General features: G+C 40.5%; 1 protein-coding gene across 1 annotated transcript in view; it reads right to left on the reverse strand.

Annotated features, from left to right (window-relative positions):
• slc4a5a (solute carrier family 4 member 5a) overlaps window positions 1–9,976 on the reverse strand; it is a gene marked incomplete at its 3' end in the record, with an annotated part of 49,187 nt that extends 39,211 nt beyond the window's left edge. Inside the window, 4 exon segments of the mRNA XM_034201087.1 lie at window positions 1,517–1,677; window positions 2,570–2,699; window positions 8,226–8,432; window positions 9,923–9,976. Coding sequence (XP_034056978.1) covers window positions 1,517–1,677; window positions 2,570–2,699; window positions 8,226–8,432; window positions 9,923–9,959 — 535 coding nt within the window.
• Between the last annotated feature and the right edge of the window lie 5,065 nt (window positions 9,977–15,041).

A 15,041-nucleotide genomic window follows, 5' to 3' on the forward strand; every position in this document is an offset into this window, starting at 1 on the left:
TACTGTTACCCTAAAAAGTATGACGAATAACCCAATAACACAAGATAAAGACCAAGCATACTGATAACTATAGAAACAATCAGAATATTGCAATTTCAGTAATCATTTTTTACTTTTTGGTCATAGTGCATTCAATATTTTGCTTATTTTGGGCAACTTGAACACAAATAGCAGGTTAATTATGAGAAATTAGACAAGGTCCCATTAATGTATTTAGTTAGAGCTAGAATAAACAAACTAAATAGAGGTCAAACTTCTTATAAACAGTATTTGAATACCACAAAACGATAGTAGCTGTAACTACGGTTCTATGAGTCCCGGATGACCGCCAGAGGCGGTGCTTTAGCACTGGATATGTCCATCGCACGCATCCACAGTTCGAGTACCAATAACAACAAAGTCACCTGTGACCCACGTGACACCGGCTACATAGGCCGGCGTCATCAGAGGATCTGTTCCCAGAATCTTCTCGCGAGCACACAAGAATTCTGAGTGACAGGAAACTCTGGCGGTCACCCGGGACTCATAGAACCGTAGTTACAGCCGTAACTATCGTTCTATTTCGTCCCTACTGACCGCCAGAGGCGGTGCTTTAGCACTGGATAACTTATACCAACCATGTCATGAAGAATCCAAGCCCTTGCTCACTACTGGAAGCAGCGGAGCTTGGCAAAAGGACCACGCCCAAAGAATGGGAAGTGGCGACATTGACCTGATGACAACTGGAGAATGTGCCAGAAGACGCCCATGACGCCTCGGCGCAGATGGTCTCCAGGGGCACCACCCTCAGGGCAGCCCAACTGCGCATATGTGCGATGGATATATCCAGTGCTAAAGCACCGCCTCTGGCGGTCAGTAGGGACGAAATAGAACCAAATGACAGCTGATGGCAACAGGACAGACTAATGTAACCTATATTCACATACATGTAACACGTGACCATGCAGTGGGAAATTGAGGAAAACTCAACTGGGAATACTGACTGTTGTCCTTGATTTTTTTTCTATAGATCATGTTATTGATTTGGTGACCGCTCCATGCTAATGCATCAGCAGCTTCCGCTTCGACGAGTAGTTTCAGATAAGTGAGAAAACGTGAGTTGCGAGAGTGTGTCATGCAAATGTTTCGATAATTCACAAATGAGAAGTTGTAAACATTGACAGGTTCAGCCAATGGTGGCAAAGTCAGCTACATGGACTAACTGAAAGTAGCTAATTTGGTTAGCCAACTAAAGCTAGCTTGCAAAGAAACCATGACATGTTTTTATTTATGCTATTTTTTGTCACAGCTCTCCATAGGGTTTCATTTATTTTGTTAGCAGCTCATTCCTTAAAACAGAAGCCTCAGATTGCTGATCATTAGAGGAAATATGAAGGGTATAATTCAAGGTTGTTATGTGAATTTGTTATTGGGCTTTTTTCTTATCAACTTAGATTTATTAGAACATGTTTTCATTTGCTGGGGGGCGTAGTTTGGACGCCCCTGTTCGAAAGGATGTGAATGTGACTCGTCTCACCGATGATCTGAGGCAGAGAGTACCCCTCCAGGTCCAGCAGCACCGTCCCCGTCTGGAGACACGTCCTCAGCTCAAAGAGGCTGTGCAGGGACAGCGTGGAGACGTGAGGTTTACTCCACCTCTCCCCCCCCTCCTCCACCTTCTCCTCGAACTTCACCCACCTGGAGGCCCGCAGGAAAAGAACACAACATAAGAGATACTTGCAGAGAGGGCAAAAGTACACATCCTTTACTCAAGTAGAAGTACAGATACTCGTGTTAAAAAATACTCTGGTAAAAGTAGATGTACTGACAAAAACAAACAACTCATGGGTACAATGAGTGCAAAGACATAAAACCTATGACACGCTATTCAAGGTGTTGGTTCTACCCAGGGTTCGAGTTATAATCTAAATGCGCACAAACAAACACACACACACACACACACACACACACACACACACACACAGCAGCCCTCTACTTGCTACAAACTTAAGAAAAGGTTCAACTACACTTACACTTAATGGTTGTTGGTCATGTATTAGCGACCCCCACAGATGTATGATTTCCCTGCTTTCATAGGAGCTCAGACCCTCCTCATGAGAGCTCAGCTCCCATTGGCTCCCACATAACTCGAACCCTGGTTCTACCTCAGGCAGTTCTTCTGGAAACCTCACATTTCATCCAAACTACTGTATCTTACAAAAGCAGTTTCTAAATACATTTTTGATGAGATTTAAGCCATGGGTTTTCTGCAATCAATCTTTTGATCAAGCGGGAAAAAGAGGTGAATCGTATATCATTAATGATCATTCCCTTACATTTAAAACCTCAGTAACGATGCCATTGAGTCAACACAATACTAGGACTCTGGTTACAACAACATTGCCTGTTAAATAATTAAACAATCTAGACTATGTTTTCTGGACAGGCTGTCTTTCGTCATGCTGATACACTCTTTAAACCCTGACGCAAAGCCAGATCAACAACAACACAAGAGCATGCTGAGTGTTGGAAGCGTGACTGTGACTGATTTGAGTGTGTTGTGTATGTCTTTGTGAGTTTTATCTTCTACCTGGCGGACTCCTTCCACTCAAAGTCGTCTCCTTCTCGCTGCAGAGTGTCCATCTCCGTGAAGAGCGTCGGCTTGGGCAGGTCGTCATCTTCATTCAGGATGTACCGTAGCCGCTCCGCCGCTGGAGACACTGGGATGGAAGAAAGAGAATTTTTACCATTTGTAAAACCACTTTATAGAGTTTTATCAGGCTTAAACTAGTACATAGTGATAAACACCTGAACATCAGCAGGAGAGGACTCTTTAAAGTAGAGACACTATATACTGATATACACCTGAACATCAGCAGGAGAGGACTCTTTAAAATAGAGACACTACATACTGACATACACCTGAACATCAGCAGGAGAGGACTCTTTAAAGTAGAGACACTACATACTGACATACACCTGAACATCAGCAGGAGAGGACTCTTTAAAGTAGAGACACTACATACTGATATACACCTGAACATCAGCAGGAGAGGACTCTTTAAAGTAGAGACACTACATACTGATATACACCTGAACATCAGCAGGAGAGGACTCTTTAAAGTAGAGTCACTACATACTGATATACACCTGAACATCAGCAGGAGAGGACTCTTTAAAGTAGAGACACTACATACTGATATACACCTGAACATCAGCAGGAGAGGACTCTTTAAAGTAGAGACACTACATACTGATATACACCTGAACATCAGCAGGAGAGGACTCTTTAAAGTAAAGTCACTACATACTGATATACACCTGAACATCAGCAGGAGAGGACTCTTTAAAGTAGAGTCACTACATACTGATATACACCTGAACATCAGCAGGAGAGGACTCTTTAAAGTAGAGACACTACATACTGATATACACCTGAACATCAGCAGGAGAGGACTCTTTAAAGTAGAGTCACTACATACTGATATACACCTGAACATCAGCAGGAGAGGACTCTTTAAAGTAGAGACACTACATACTGATATACACCTGAACATCAGCAGGAGAGGACTCTTTAAAGTAGAGTCACTACATACTGATATACACCTGAACATCAGCAGGAGAGGACTCTTTAAAGTAGAGACACTACATACTGATATACACCTGAACATCAGCAGGAGAGGACTCTTTAAAGTAGAGTCACTACATACTGATATACACCTGAACATCAGCAGGAGAGGACTCTTTAAAGTAGAGACACTACATACTGATATACACCTGAACATCAGCAGGAGAGGACTCTTTAAAGTAGAGTAACTACATACTGATATACACCTGAACATCAGCAGGAGAGGACTCTTTAAAGTAGAGACACTACATACTGATATACACCTGAACATCAGCAGGAGAGGACTCTTTAAAGTAGAGTCACTACATACTGATATACACCTGAACATCAGCAGGAGAGGACTCTTTAAAGTAGAGACACTACATACTGATATACACCTGAACATCAGCAGGAGAGGACTCTTTAAAGTAGAGACACTACATACTGATATACACCTGAACATCAGCAGGAGAGGACTCTTTAAAGTAGAGTCACTACATACTGATATACACCTGAACATCAGCAGGAGAGGACTCTTTAAAGTAGAGACACTACATACAGATATACACCTGAACATCAGCAGGAGAGGACTCTTTAAAGTAGAGTCACTACATACTGATATACACCTGAACATCAGCAGGAGAGGACTCTTTAAAGTAGAGACACTACATACTGATATACACCTGAACATCAGCAGGAGAGGACTCTTTAAAGTAGAGTAACTACATACTGATATACACCTGAACATCAGCAGGAGAGGACTCTTTAAAGTAGAGACACTACATACTGATATACACCTGAACATCAGCAGGAGAGGACTCTTTAAAGTAGAGTCACTACATACTGATATACACCTGAACATCAGCAGGAGAGGACTCTTTAAAGTAGAGTCACTACATACTGATATACACCTGAACATCAGCAGGAGAGGACTCTTTAAAGTAGAGACACTACATACTGATATACACCTGAACATCAGCAGGAGAGGACTCTTTAAAGTAGAGCCACTACATACTGATATACACCTGAACATCAGCAGGAGAGGACTCTTTAAAGTAGAGACACTACATACTGATATATACCTGAACATCAGCAGGAGAGGACTCTTTAAAGTAGAGTCACTACATACTGATATACACCTGAACATCAGCAGGAGAGGACTCTTTAAAGTAGAGACACTACATACTGATATACACCTGAACATCAGCAGGAGAGGACTCTTTAAAGTAGAGTCACTACATACTGATATACACCTGAACATCAGCAGGAGAGGACTCTTTAAAGTAGAGACACTACATACTGATATACACCTGAACATCAGCAGGAGAGGACTCTTTAAAGTAGAGACACTACATACTGATATACACCTGAACATCAGCAGGAGAGGACTCTTTAAAGTAGAGACACTACATACTGATATACACCTGAACATCAGCAGGAGAGGACTCTTTAAAGTAGAGACACTACATACTGATATACACCTGGACATCAGCAGGAGAGGACTCTTTAAAGTAGAGACACTACATACTGATATACACCTGAACATCAGCAGGAGAGGACTCTTTAAAGTAGAGACACTACATACTGATATACACCTGAACATCAGCAGGAGAGTACTCTTTAAAGTAGAGACAATACATACTGATATACACCTGAACATCAGCAGGAGAGGACTCTTTAAAGTAGAGACACTACATACTGATATACACCTGAACATCAGCAGGAGAGGACTCTTCAAAGTAGAGACACTACATACTGATATACACCTGAATATCAGCAGGAGAGGACTCTTTAAAGTAGAGATACTACATACTGATATACACCTGAACATCAGCAGGAGAGGACTCTTTAAAGTAGAGACCCTACATACTGATATACACCTGAACATCAGCAGGAGAGAACTCTTTAAAGTAGAGACACTACATACTGATATACACCTGAACATCAGCAGGAGAGGACTCTTTAAAATAGAGACACTACATACTGATATACATCTGAACATCAGCAGGAGAGGACTCTTTAAAGTAGAGACACTACCGATATACACTCTATATCTCTTTAAAACAACAGGATGTCCCCTTTCCTTTGCTCTTAAGGTCAAATCAAAGTGACCTTCACTTATGAAAGTAAATACCGATCTCCAATATTAATCAATAAACATGGTGTTTCTAACTATTTCCACTCAAACCATGTTCACCTCCAGTTGTCGGCTGTTCCTCTGCATTTTCTACATTACAGCAGCAGTAGTGATCGCAGTATCGGACCCTAAGAAGATTCCTGATTATAGCTATTCAATCCTTACAATCCATTTCATTATGGTATGGAGGTGGAATTGAGCTTTGCTGCAGGTTAATGATCTGTCAGCTGCTGCTAACCCATAGACTGAGCTGAATGCTAATTACTCTACACACAGAGAGTCAATTATATAGAAGGTATTTATGTTAAGCGCCAGCTGGGGTTGAAAACAAATCTACAAAATACAACGTTCAGGACCGTTAACAAGGGAAGGGACGGGAGTGTTACAATTACGAGGTAAATGTAAATCTGAGTATCAAAATATAAAAGTAATGTAACTTGATTAAGCTAAGTTACTTTTAGATAACGTCAATATCAAATGCAATGCAAATCAAGTTAAAATTAAGATAAAATAAAGAATAATTCGATGTTTAAGTGAATTAAATAGGACAATGTGACTTTAGAAAAAAAATAAACCAAGATATGTAGGATAAAAAAATATTGTATTTATAGGAAAACCTGCCTTTCATTAATTATTATTAATGATAATTGTGGCGTAATTACATTCAGGCATCAGCCTAAACACCAACAATGAAACAGATGAGCACATCCTACTGAATTAAAAACAGAACAAATGAAGCAAAGAAAGAGAAAACCATGAAGCAGAGTCAGGCAGTAGATTCACACTTAAAGTATTAGCGTTATAACAGCTTACAGAGAAGAGAGAACATCTGATCCACTCAGAAGTCAGACATTTTTTTAAAAAGTGAGATTTTTTTTTTTTAAACTGAGATTTTGACAAGAAATCAGAATTTGTAGGAATAAGTCAGAATTTTGAGCATTTTGAAAGCAGAACATCACAGCTTGCAGAGAAGAGGTAACATCTGATCCTTTTCCAATAAACACTAGATGCTCTTTTTAGGTTTTTACTAACACTGTAATCCACCATTTTTAGAAAAAAGTGATCAGATTGTTTTAACGTAACTGTAAGGGAGTACAGTTAGCTTTTTTGGTATCCTGATTATCCCGTTACATGTAATCCATCCATTACTCCCCAAGCCTGCCATTAACACCTTTTGAACCAAACGTTCGATTTACACATTTACTAACTTCACTAATTGGACAGGAATTGGCTGCCATCTCCAAACTATAATCAGAATCTACATCTCCACGTTCTTTACTTCTCCAACGGGCACCATTTCCTCCGACTGCTAATGCCATCGTATGCATTATTGATATTCATGTACTGACACAAAAACCCTATTTATGTGGAGGATACAGTCAACATCGATTTAGAAAAGGTTGACAATCTCTACAATCGACGTCTCCAGGAGTAAAGCATCAGCATCGTGCTCATTACTCTAAACCTGAAACAGGAGCTACACACTCTCAGGCAGTTTTGCAGACTCCTGCTGTAAAAACCGACTGGAAGGTAACAAAAGCATGAGGTAAAAGTGTGCAACAAATTGTAATAAATGACAGTCTGGAGTTATGTCTCAGCCAATGCTTCGGGAAGCTTTTAAGTTAAAGCAATGCTGGCAGCTGTGTGCAGAAAACTGGTTATTTACAGAAGATTGGTATAACAGTGCGGCCTTACCTCTCTATATATTGGACGTTATACTAAGCACTATTTGTATTCCTTCCATTCTCTACAGTACAAAGAACCGCAACGGAAATAAGCCTTTGGGCATTATTGAGTGTTTTAACGTTTTTCAGTACAATAGGCGCGTTCACACCAAGTACAGATCGCGTTCACACCGGAAATTAGTCCCTGGGGGTGGATTAGGCAAATGAAGCCGCTGACGTCACTTCTTCTTCTTCTGCTTTGGGTTTACTGGCAGGCCGCAAACAACTTCACGCCCAAAGTCCCAGGCCGGAAGTCCCCGGAGTTGGGGACTGGCTTCTACTGAAGCCTTCCGAGTAAATCGCCAGAATGCCGACACCTCCTCATCTCCACCGCTCCCATGTTTTATTTTGTGTTGCCATAAGTTAGTCTCTCTGCGTTTGTGCGCTGGGCTAATGCTAATGCTAATAATGCTAATGCGAGGATAATAAAATGGCGGCTTCACAAACGTTTTTGGGAGTTTGACGGGGCGTGGTTTGCAATCCGCCCAGCCAATCAGACACAGGAAAAATGTTCTCCCACGAAAGTCCCTGCTCTCAGCAGGGACTGAAAAGGGGGTAAAAAAGGTTCTCTAGAACTAATTTAGTTCCTGGGACTTTTTGGTGTGAACGCAACTAAATCGTAGTTCTCAGGAACCTTTGTGGGAAAAGTACTTGGTGTGAACGCGCCTATTGTTATGTAAGAAAAAATAAGTAGTAGAGTAAAGTACTGATACCAGAAAAATGTACTTAAGTACAGTAACGAAGTATGTGTACTCCACTACTTCCCACCTCTGCTTACTTGTACGGTTGATGTCTCTCTGCTCGTTGGACTCCATCAGTCCTTCCTCCATGTCGATGTCTCGGTAGCGGCTGCGCTCTGGGTGTTTCTGCTGGCTGTAGCGCCTGTCCCTGTCCATGTCGGCCGCTTCACGACTCGAGCGCCTTCGCCTGCGTTTGCGTCGATATCCAGGAGGCACCGGGACACCGATGTAGATCGACTGATGGTCTGGGGACAGAAATGTACGATCACATGAATACCAGACAAATGTTTGCATAAAAGGTAATCTGGTACGGAGTGGAATTGATTGATTGTTAATCGTAATATGACATAAAAGAAAAGTAATACAAGTCTAAAAGGTCTCCTATTATACATTACATTACATTACATGTCACTTGTTAGATGTAAACACAGACCATATTACTTCAAAAACACGTCTCGCATTGTTTCTGATAGCAACGTTTCTGATTGGCCCGTGGGCGTAAAGCCAGCCCACATTTCAGATATTATGTCATATCGGACGCAAATCTGGATCAGCTCCGTTGTTCCCCTGTTTTTAGAGATGTGGGTACGGAGGAAAAGAGAGAGGGTTTTGTTTTCTGACACTTTGTGAGTCTCCTGGCAGGGACTCATATTTATGTATAAAAGACATCAAAAAGTGCATTTTGTATAATAGGGGACCTTTAAAGCTCAGAAACTTAATTGGTGCTGCCATGAGTTGCTTTTATGATCGGCATCTCCATATACTCTGAAATACCTGCTGTCTGTCATAAATATATAAGGCATCTTCTCCAATGAAAGGCTTTACAACATCCATCGAAATACAGGTTTTGGCGCAGGTTAATAAATGTTCACAAATGTTCACTTTACCCGAACAAGAACAGAAAACCTTGGGGTCCAGATATTTGTTAAAATGATCATCTCTATTGTACCTTGTCCTTCTTCCCAGAACATTTAGTTGCACTTGTTTTTGTGCAAAACTAAAGTGCCAATATGCTTCGTGCAGGACACCAATTTACGTGAAGAACAAGCTTTAATTGTGGTGCAACTTTTACAAAAACAAATCATGAAAGGCCTCAGAATATTTGAATGGCAGCCAGGCACATAATGTCTAACGAGGTCTTTCATTACCTCATAATACTCAGAGGAGTGTTTCCATAAACAAACTCTGAATACATAATGTTTCACACTGTGTCTTATTAACAGCAGTATTGTTTGTCATTTAAATTAAAAGCAAAGCAAATCTAATCAGAATCAGCCAGTCCTGCAGACTTCCTGTGAGTTAGCATCTGGCTTGTATAATCTCTGTTTTGCAAACAAAAAGCAGAAGCGTGTGAATCTGGTCGTCTGCTGGCAATTAAGGAGTCGCTTTGGAACTGATTACACACTGAACTCCACGTGGAATAACTAAACCACGGGGATATGCAAAGCAATATGGCGTGTTTGGAAAAAGCACAGAACCTGCGAACCTTCATCCCAGTGTGAAAACAGAAAAACACACAAACAATCTCCTGTTAATTCTCACTTCTCATTTGCAGAGCATTGGCGTCCACCAACACAAACGCTCTACAACTCAGACACTGTCAGCGAGTGTGAAGAATCCACTCTCTCATGGTGATATTAGGGGACCAAGTGGGTGTAATGACTTCATTTCCTGTTTCTATGAGCGGAGGGCCACTCCATGATGGATCGACTTTAGATATGAAGCACACACTCACCTTCCTCGTCCTCATAGCGAAGGTGAGAGACGCCCATCCCTCGGTCTCCATGGTCCATCCTGTTTAAAGAGGAAAGACCATTTGTTTTTATTTCAAACAGTCAAAGTGAGACTCCTGGTAAACCATTGGACTTTCTTTCCGAGATACTTTGGGATTCAGACCCTGTTTGAATTGTGCCATGATTTACTCAACTTCACCGTGATTGCTTCACCGTCAAGTACTAAGACAACGAAATGAGACACTGAGTCTTGCTTTGTGCGACATCTTGGTTTTAGCAGTTTTAGTTGATAGTTCAAGAAAGTCGCAGTTTGTCGTAAAACAGTTCGAATGTAAATTGTGTCCGTAATTGTTAATAGTGGATGGAGCAAATCTCCTACTCTCTAACACTACAAAATGCATCGTTGATTAATTAGCATGTTAGCCTATTCGCTAACACAATGCAGTGATGACGTATCTTCGTAGCCAAACCAGGAAGTTAGTATCGCAAGGACGAACATGTTGACGAGAAGCAATGGGATTTCTCAATTGGATTTTGGTTCATTGATGAAAATGATCTCTGTGTCAAACACACTTTTGTGATACTTATGACAGTTGTTTAGCAGGATAATCTCCACATGTCGGAGAACAAAACGTTAAAATATCTTCTGCTTGTGTTAACCACAGAGCTAGCAGGCAAACTGCAATGCCAAGTCATTTCTGGACACATATCGGAGATCAAGGAGGTTCCCATAGGATTACATTTAAGGTTGGCTCGTATATTTGTAAACCAGTCCGCATCCAAAAGTCGCCTAAGTGACTTTATCTCCCGCTAAAGCTACGATGCCTGTATGTTTTGTATGTTTAGTACGAGGATGTACTCACAGGAGTATCTGTCTTTTTAATTTCACTGATTCCTGGATAAAACACATCAGATAAGATAACGGCACATTAGTGCGTAAAACATAGCCGAATTACCTACGTACCAACGTTTGTTTAGCTAGACGAGAGATGCTTACTGAGCTATTTCTCACAAAACTAAGTGTTTTTACGACTAAGAGCGACTCTATTGCCTTGCTAAATTATCTTTGTAATTGACATACATGTTTAGATCAATGCAAACTGAAACTGGAACATTACAACTACAAATTATAAATATTTTACATTTAGTTTTAGCGAAATAAGGACCCATGTAAAAGTGATGTTATTTATGTACACATGTGTGCATGTGATTTAACTGTGTGTGTGTGTGTGTGTGTGTGTGTGTGTGTGTGTGTGTGTGTGTGTGTGTGTGTGTGTGTGTGTGTGTGTGTGTGTGTGTGTGTGTGTGTGTGTGTGTGTGTGTGTGTGGCCTAGCATTACTATACTTGTGGAGATCTGTTTACACAGTCACGTGTGGGGACTCGCCTCTCTTATGGGGACAAATTTGAGGTCCCCATGAGGGGACTCATTAATTTTAGGGTGAAGACTTGGTTAGGTTTAGGGTTAGGGTTAGGGTTAGGCATGTGTTGGTTATGGTTAAGGTTAGGATAAGTCTCCAGGAAATGCATGTAAGTCAATGTAATGTCCCCTGAAGTGATGTATGTGTGAGTGTGTGTGTGTGGTGTGTGTGAGTGTGTGTGTGTGTGTGTGAGTGTGTGTGTGTGTGTGTGTGTGTGTGTGTGTATGTGTGTGAGTGTGTGGTCTAGCATTACTATACTTGTGGGGACCTAAATCTGTTTACATAGTCACGTGTGGGGACTGGCTTCCCTTATGGGGACAAATTGGAGGTCCCCATGAGGGGAATCATTAATTTTAGGGTGAAGACTTGGTTAGGTTTAGGATTAGGGTTAGGGTAAGTGTGTGTGTGTGTGTGTGTGTGTGTGTGTGTGTGTGTGTGTGTGTGTGTGTGTGTGTGTGTGTGTGTGTGTGTGTGTGTGTGTGTGTGTGTGTGTGTGTGTGTGTGTGTGTGTGTGTGTGTGTGTGTGTGTGTGTGTGTGTGTGTGTGTGTGTGTGTGTGTGTGTGTGTGTGTGTGTGGGCCTCCAGCAGCAGCAGCAGCTCCTGTTCACTGACCTGCATGTCGGGTTACAGCGCATATCAATGGAAAAATAATTAAAAGCGAGGCCACGTCGATGGAAATGTACATAATTAAAATGTGAGGATAACTTGTGGCACGTGGGCCGGCACCGATCCACACATCGAACGCCACCAGAAAAAGTTTAAAGCCACCCTGAATCTGCTGGTGACACGATAGAGTATTTACATCCACACTGTATGGTGTACAGTATTGTGAATGCATGCTAGATGCTATTTGGAATTAGAAATGTGCCTATTTTTGTGAAGCCAAATCTGAATTAAGCATTACTGTATGTGCAAATAGTGGGTTTTACGAATATGTGTTTATTGCAATTGATTTCTTTTTTATATTGCATTATATGAAATGCATGTTTAGTGTCGTTTTTTTAGTTTTAGTGTGGAATATCTTTATTGCATTGCTGTTCAATAAAACATCCGGTTCCATTTTTTAAAGAATATTCATATTAACTCTTTACAATTTTTAAATAAGAAGGGTAATACAAATAAAAAAAACATATTTTTATTCATATTGCCTTTTTTTCTGAGTAGAAATATTGTTTTAATTATTCTTTCCGAGTATAACGTTTTCCTTTTTTTTTGGGAAGGAACTATTCATTATTATACAGTTTTCAAATTTAAAAAAACCTGCATACATTTGCTTAGTTAGTAGGAAATGGTAAATTACGTTATAAGGATTGTAGGTCGTTCTTTTGGACGAACCTACAGCTGCACTTATAAAATATGTTTACCTAAAAAATGCATCAATTAACAACAACAACAACAAAAAGTAAATACAGTATGTGAGGGGCCGAACTGAACTCTGTGGTTCCCTTCGCCCTCATGAAGCTTCTAAGCCCTTTTTAAAGCATTTTTTTGGTTTCAGTGCTTCACTGATGTGATTCAGTCTCATTACGTCAACCTGTTAGCAGTTGCATCAGGCTGCTGTGAACCCATTGAAAACCACCTGTTCACCAACAGCAGAAACACAAAGATAGCAGCTGTTGGACACAGTGGAGCAAATTAAGAGGTTTTAAATAAGGGGGCTGTAGGAGACCCAAACAGAGCAGCAACAAAAATAATTTTGAAGTTAATATTTGTGGGGTGTCCAACAAAAATTACATTGCGCTGTCTCCAAATCTAAAGTTATTCTGATGCGATGTTGCTTGGTTTCTTTTACACAAATTAAGCTTTAAAAGTGAGGACAGTGAGGGTCTTTTTTCCATACTCGTAGATACCCGGAAAGAACACAAACATCTTCCGTGAATAAAGAATCTCCAATTTACGCTCATGGCTAAAGACATCTGTCCCATAATTTACAATTAAAGTCAATGAGACACTGGTTGTACTGCAAAAAGAATGGCATTTGAATTAAAGGCTGAATCCTAATTAGATTAAGGTTGAAAAATGATGATTGTCCAACTGAAATAAAGTCAAATATATTGTGTTTTTGTTTTTAAAGGCCGTTTCCAGTAGTACTAAATCGCTGTTCCCATAAGTGTTCAATCACCAGAATTCACCATGATATTTCCAAGCACATCTGCCAACATAAAACAAATATCCAATTTACTTTCAGACCTGAAGACATCCTATACGTCACTTATAATTAAGATCAATTAAAACCTAAAACCTGTAGAAGAAGTCGAACTTAGATTCAAAGTTAAAACTGTTTTAGGTGACGGTTAAAGAATGATCCCTCTCTTGGGTTGCAATTTAAAGTGGACCTATCATGTTATATTGGACAAATATATTGTAGTTCCATACCTATACAAAACATGTCTGTGAAGAGAGATCACCCAATGTAGCCATGCCTCATTCTGCTAAAACCCCTCTTTTGTTAGAGAAACGTGGATCTTGGGTCCTTAGCTTGAAAAAAAAAAGAGGAGGCGGAGCTAATGCCTGATCAGAATTCTACCGGAGATAAAGTTAAATTCTGCTATGATAAAACGCCATCCTGTTTAAACCACGTCAAGGATTATTTCTGAAACAGTATGGAGCTCAATCAATCAATCAATCAATCAATCAATCAATGTTTATTTATATAGCCCAATATCACAAATGTTACATTTGTCTCAGTGGACTTTACAGTTTGTACAAAATATCAGTATGACAATACGACACCCTCTGTCCTTAGACCCTCACATCGTACAAGGAAAAACTTCCGGAGAAAACCCACAGTTTAAAGGGAAAAATGGGAGAAACCTCAGGGAGAGCAACAGAGGAGCGATCCCTCTCCCAGGACGGACAGACGTGCAATAGATGCCGTGTGTAAATTGAAAAGATATGTCAAAAGCTCAAATGCTTTTTCTCTTGCGGGTTTATCACAAGGTGAGTTCCTTTTGTTATTTCCTGCTTTTTAAACACATGTGCTCTCCAGTACAGGTTAGCTCTGAGTGTTAGTGAGGCTTGCTAATGTAAACAAAGACGAGATTACGTCCAAAACACGTCAGGCATTGTTTCTGATAGCAACTTTCTGTGGGTCCGCTGCCAATTTGACGTCAGATCGGCAGCAAATATGTGTCCGCTTGTTTTACACCCGTTTTTAAAAGATTTGGGTACGGAGGAAAAGAGAAAGGGTTTTATTTTCTGACGCTGCGTGAGTTCCCCGACGCACTGGGGACACATGTTTATCTATAAAAGACATCACAAAGTGCATTTTGCATGATAGGTCCCCTTTAAGAGAAGATAAGATCAGATATAACTTACAATTTACCTAACAAAATAAAGTTTTGACTAAATTACAGTTTCCGTATTTAGAGTTGTGTTGATATGATATGATTGCCATGATATTTTATAGAATAGGGTGGTGTATGAGAATTAAAACCCGGAAATGTGTTTTTGGTTGTTATCCTGAAATAAGGTCTGTGGTTAACACAAGCTGACGATTTTACTGGTGAATTTAAAACAGAGGTGGCTGACAAGTGTCTAAATGAGACGACTAAACGTCATCACCCAAACATTAGCCGCCTTTAGCTTAGCGCTGGTGATGTGAAGTCATGTGACCGTGCTGTAGTTCCTTTATAGCCCAACATTAGCCACCTTTAGCTTAGCGCTGGTGATGTGAAGTCATGTGACCGTGCTGTAGTTCCT

Source organism: Gymnodraco acuticeps, unplaced genomic scaffold, assembly GCF_902827175.1.
Source record: "Gymnodraco acuticeps unplaced genomic scaffold, fGymAcu1.1, whole genome shotgun sequence".
Taxonomy (NCBI): Eukaryota; Metazoa; Chordata; class Actinopteri; order Perciformes; family Bathydraconidae; genus Gymnodraco; species Gymnodraco acuticeps.